This window comes from Epinephelus moara, chromosome 10, assembly GCF_006386435.1.
Source record: "Epinephelus moara isolate mb chromosome 10, YSFRI_EMoa_1.0, whole genome shotgun sequence".
Taxonomy (NCBI): Eukaryota; Metazoa; Chordata; class Actinopteri; order Perciformes; family Serranidae; genus Epinephelus; species Epinephelus moara.
This window is the reverse complement of record NC_065515.1, coordinates 3305452-3310620: the sequence shown is the minus strand read 5'-3', so window position 1 is coordinate 3310620 and position 5169 is coordinate 3305452. Positions and strand designations below refer to the sequence as shown.

The 5169-nt window shown below is 47.1% G+C and overlaps 1 protein-coding gene across 1 annotated transcript in view; it reads left to right on the top strand.

Moving 5' to 3' along the window:
* Nucleotides 1–2547: 2547 nt before the first annotated feature.
* Nucleotides 2548–5169, top strand: part of grin3bb (glutamate receptor, ionotropic, N-methyl-D-aspartate 3Bb) — a 176221-nt gene continuing 173599 nt past the window's right edge. Inside the window, exon 1 of the mRNA XM_050054121.1 lies at nucleotides 2548–3063. Within this exon, the coding sequence (XP_049910078.1) occupies nucleotides 2548–3063 (516 nt within the window). The remainder of the gene's footprint in view (nucleotides 3064–5169) is intronic.

The window sequence follows — 5169 nt, the reverse complement described above, 5'->3', positions numbered from 1 at the left end:
TACTACTGCAACCACACACTGAGAGTACTGCACAAATACTTATGTACTACTGCAACCACACACTGAGAGTACTGCACAAATATGTCTGTGCTACTGCAACCACACACTGAGGGTACTGCACAAATACTACTGCAACCACACACTGAGAGTACTGCACAAATACTTCTGTACTACTGCAACCACACACTGAGAGTACTGCACAAATACTTCTGTACTACTGCAACCTTACACTGAGTGTACTGCACAAATACTATTGCAACCACACACTGAGAGTACTGCACAAATATGTCTGTACTACTGCAACCACACACTGAGAGTACTGCACAAATACTTCTGTACTACTGCAACCTTACACTGAGTGTACTGCACAAATACTATTGCAACCACACACTGAGAGTACTGCACAAATGCTGCTGTACTACTGCAACCACACACTGAATGTACTGCACAAATACTATTGCAACCACACACTGAGAGTACTGCACAAATACTTCTGTACTACTGCAACCTTACACTGAGTGTACTGCACAAATACTATTGCAACCACACACTGAGAGTACTGCACAAATATGTCTGTACTACTGCAACCACACACTGAGAGTACTGCACAAATGCTGCTGTACTACTGCAACCACACACTGAATGTACTGCACAAATACTATTGCAACCACACACTGAGAGTACTGCACAAATACGTCTGTACTACTGCAACCTTACACTGAGTGTACTGCACAAATACTATTGCAACCACACACTGAGAGTACTGCACAAATACGTCTGTACTACTGCAAGCACACACTGAGAGTATTGCACAAATGCTGCTCTACTACTCTATCCTCACAATGACAGTACTGCACAAATACAACTGTACTTCTGCAACCACACACTGTAGTACTCTTATAGTACTCCTCTTGTTCTCAAATAAACGACTCTAATACTGTAGTTATTCTCCTGTAGTGTTCCTCAAGTACTCTTGTAGTACTTTTATTGTCCCCTAGCAGTATTCCTATGATAATCCTTTGGTATTTGTGTGAGAAACCAGTAGTACGCCTGTGGTAGTATTTCGGTACTAATTTTTTTCAGTCCCCTAGTCTCTTCTTGTCTCGTCTCATCTTGTCTCCTATCGTCTTGACTCGTCAAGTCATTTATCGTCTTGACTCGTCTCATCTTGACTCGTCTCGTCTCCTATCACCTTGACTTGTCTCGTCTTGACTTATCAAGTCTTTTATCGTCTCGTCTCCTATCATCTTGACTTGTCTCGTCTTGACTTGTCAAGTCTTCTATCGTCTTGACTCGTCAAGTCTTCTATCGTCTTGACTTGTTAAGTCTCATCTCGTCTTGTCTCGCCTTAATCGTGGTGTTTTCTGACTGGATCTTTGAACATGATTGGTCAATAATCACACTGTTTTTTTATTGATCAAAGTTTGGTTGATTTTTAGTGTAATAGTTTTCAAGTTTATTCGTTTGTTTGTTTGTTTGTTTGTTTGTTTGTGAGTATGACGTAGTGTAAATACTTCCTGTTTGTAGTATTTGTGTTTGTTTCAATTATGACCAGCAAACACATCGTTACATCATCTGATCACAGGCTTTTATTCTGAAAGTCTCAGGAATCTTCCAGAAGCTCCTACAAAATAAAAGCTTCACTTTATTTATTCATAAAGATGCTGTTTGATTTTGATCATGTGACACAAAGTAAACAACAAACAACAACAAACCTCATCAATAAACAAATTTAAATCTGATCCATTCAAATCTTTATCCTCTTCATCCTCCTCTTCATCTTCAACTTTCTCCTCTTCATCCTCCTCTCCTCTCCATTCACCCAGAGCCTCCTCCTGTTCTCCTCTCCCCCTCCTCTCTTTCTTCTCCTTCAGCACCTCCTTTTTCCTTCTGTTACTCTGGATGCTTCATCAGATCTTCACCTCCTGCCATGTCCTCTCCTCTCCTGTCCTCTCCTCTCCTCTCCTCTCCTCTCCTGCCGTGTCCTCTCCTCTCCTCCACCTCCTCTCCTCTCCTCTCTTGTCCTCTCCTCTCCTGTCCTCTCCTGTCCTCTCCTCTCTTGTCCTCTCCTCTGCTGCCGTGTCCTCTCCTCTCCTCTGCTCTCCTCTCCTCCCCCACCTCCTCTCCTCCTCTCCTCCTCCACCACCTTCTCTCCTCTCATTTTTGCTTCCACTGTTCTCCTCACCTCCACCTCCTCTTCACTCTTATCTTCTCCTCCCTCTTTTACCTCCTGTAGCACCTCCTCTTTACTTTGACCTTCACTTTTTATTACCTCTTCTATCATTATCTCCTTCCTCCATCTCCTTGTACACCTCCTTTCCTCCCCTCTCGCCCCCTCATACCTTTTTTCCCCTCTCAGTTTCCTATCAGGATCTCCTGTTTTTGGGAGCCCCCCCCCCCTCAGCAGCAGGAGGAGGAGGAGGAGGAGCAGCAGCAGTCTCCTGCCTCCAACAGCAGCAGCAGCAGCAGCAGCAGCCTCTCGGTGTTTCGGTGGAGCAGAAGGAGTAAACCGGAGGAGCGGCAGAGCGATGCTGAGTGCGCGGCAGGATGTCTTTCACCTCCTCCTCCTACTCTTCCTCCTGGTCCCGGACTCTCCGAGTCTTCTTCCTCCTGCAGCTCCTCCTCGTGCCGCCGTGCCTCCTCCACCCGCAGCCGTGCCACCTCCTGGCTCAGATCGGACACACTGTGCGCGTCGGTGCGCTCCTGCCGGCGCAGCGGGCGGCTCGCATTCAGGTCCAGGCGGCGCTGAGCCGTGCGGCGGCCGCGCTGAGTCGGGATCGGGACCCGGACCCGGACCCGGACCCGGAGCGGGACCGGGACCGGGAGCGGAACAACTTCCTGCCCTATAACTTGAGCCTGGAGCTGGTTTCCCGGCAGCCGGTCGCGGCGGACCCGGAGTCCCTGTTCCGGTGCGTGTGTCAGGGCGTGGTGGTGCAGGGAGTTTCCGCCGTGCTCGCCTTCCCGCAGAGCCGCGAGGAGTTGCTACAGGTGGACTTCATGGCCTCCTTCCTGGAGATCCCGTTCCTCAGCGTCATCGAGCACGGAGAGCCGCTCCGCACGCAGGTATGACACCTGGACCCGGGGCGGCGCGTGCGCTCCCGGTGCCGCTCCGGGTCTGGGGGAGGTGGGGGGGTCTTTGTGGTTTGACCTTGACCTGTTTGATGTCTGGAGGGGGTTCGGTACCGTCTCAGCGGAGCTCCGCTCTACGGGTCCGGATTACCGAAACCGAGCGGCTCCGTGACAGCGGCCGGTGTCTGCACGAGGCTGAGCGGAGAGCTGTTTGTTTGTTTGTTTGTTTGTTTGTTTGTGTGAAGCTGAGTGTTTTCAGTGTGAGATTAAAGCAACAGACTTATGAGGAAATAAATCGACTGAGATTTAAACTTAACAATTAGGTCACAGTCACATGGAAACCTCGTATCTCCCCCTGAGTCTTGAGCGAGCTGAAAACATATTAAAAAACAAACAAAAAAAATTATACAGAATAAAATAAAACATGATAATAATCTAAAGTAATATAATATGATATATTTAATATAAAATAATAATATGATGAGGTGTAAGAATAAAATAATATTTAATCATAAACCTGAAACTGGTTAAAAACTGAAAGCAAAAACCCGGTGTGTGTGTGTGTGTGTGTGTGTGTGTGTGTGTGTGTGTGTGTGTGTGTGTGTGTGTGAGAGAGAGAGAGAGAGAGAGAGAGAGAGAGAGAGAGAGAGAGAGAGAGGACATTTTGTCTGTTCTCGTCTCCTCACAGGCGGGCTCAGGGCTCAGACCTGGTCTCAGGGCTCAGGTCGGGTGTTAGGGACTGTTCTGTGTTAGTCAGAGTTGGGGGCGGGGCTGCGGTGTGGCTTTTAAACTCAGATTTGTTGTTGCTGTTGTTGTTGTTTATTTGTTTGTTTGTTTGTTTGTTTGTTTGTTTCTGAGGGAAGTGTTCTTCACATGAAGTGTTCAAGGGCCGTCGGAAATTTGAATATCCGAATCTAATTTCTGTTTTCAGATTCAAACTTTATTGATCCCATCAGGAGCAGATAAAACAGCTGATAATAATCAGAAGTTAACAACCTGATCAATAAAAGAGATTCAATGAATAAATAAATAGAAACAGGACTTAAATCTGACCCGCAGATAAAATAACAGATTCTGAACAAACGTGACGACGTCCTGACAACAGAGAAAAATCACTCTGTCCAGAAAAAAAAACACTCGAAAAAAACTGGATCAGGTCCCGATGAGTCCAACCAGTCGGTCATCAGGTTTTAACAACATTTATTTATTTGTTTGTTTGTTTACAGTGTGTGGTTCTGACTAATGATGTCACCCAGGTGGTTTTTTTAAAGGAAACATGTAAAGCTCAGCTGTTAATTTGGGAAAACTCAGCTCACAGTTGTGATGATTCCAGGATGGTCTTGAAAAACCTGGAAAAGTCTTTGAAACCATCCAGGAAGTGATGTGATGTTCAGATGAAGTGTTGATTGGTGGTCAGGGTGCTGATGTCACACTGTGACGGTCTGTTGCTTCTGTCGTGTCTCTGATGAAACCCTGTTTGTCCCCCAACGACCCAGAGAACGCATCACTTCCTGTCGGAGGCTTTCAGAGTAAGAGCGTTGATGAGATTATCTCTGCTGAGTTTCAGTCCAGCAATCCAGTCACAGCTTCACTTTAATCAGGACCATACTAATCCACCAGAGACAGCTGGTCCAGGACCAGGGCCAGGACCAGGACCAGGACCAGGACCAGGATCAGGATCAGGACCTGGGGCCTGTATCATGAAGCGAGATCAACCCTTTCCTGGGTTACCCAGACCTGTCCTGGGTTGACTAACCCTAACAATGGCAATCAGGATAATCGGTATCACGACGCTGGATATCAACTCGGTAACTCAACCCAGGGTTGCTTTATCAAGAGCTGTGAATGCGCACGCAGCGGACCAATCACAATCATGAGAGAAGCGTAGCGTCACTGAGCGTCCTCACTGAGCGTCCTCACAGAGCGTCCTCACAGAGCGTCCTCACAGAGCATCCTCACAGAGCATCCTCACAGAGCATCCTCACAGAGCGTCCTCACAGAGCGTCCTCACAGAGCGCTGTATGTGAGGAGAAAAAAGTATTTCACGTGAGGATCAGAGATTAATTCTACTAAAATATGAGGAGGAGAAAAGCAACATTA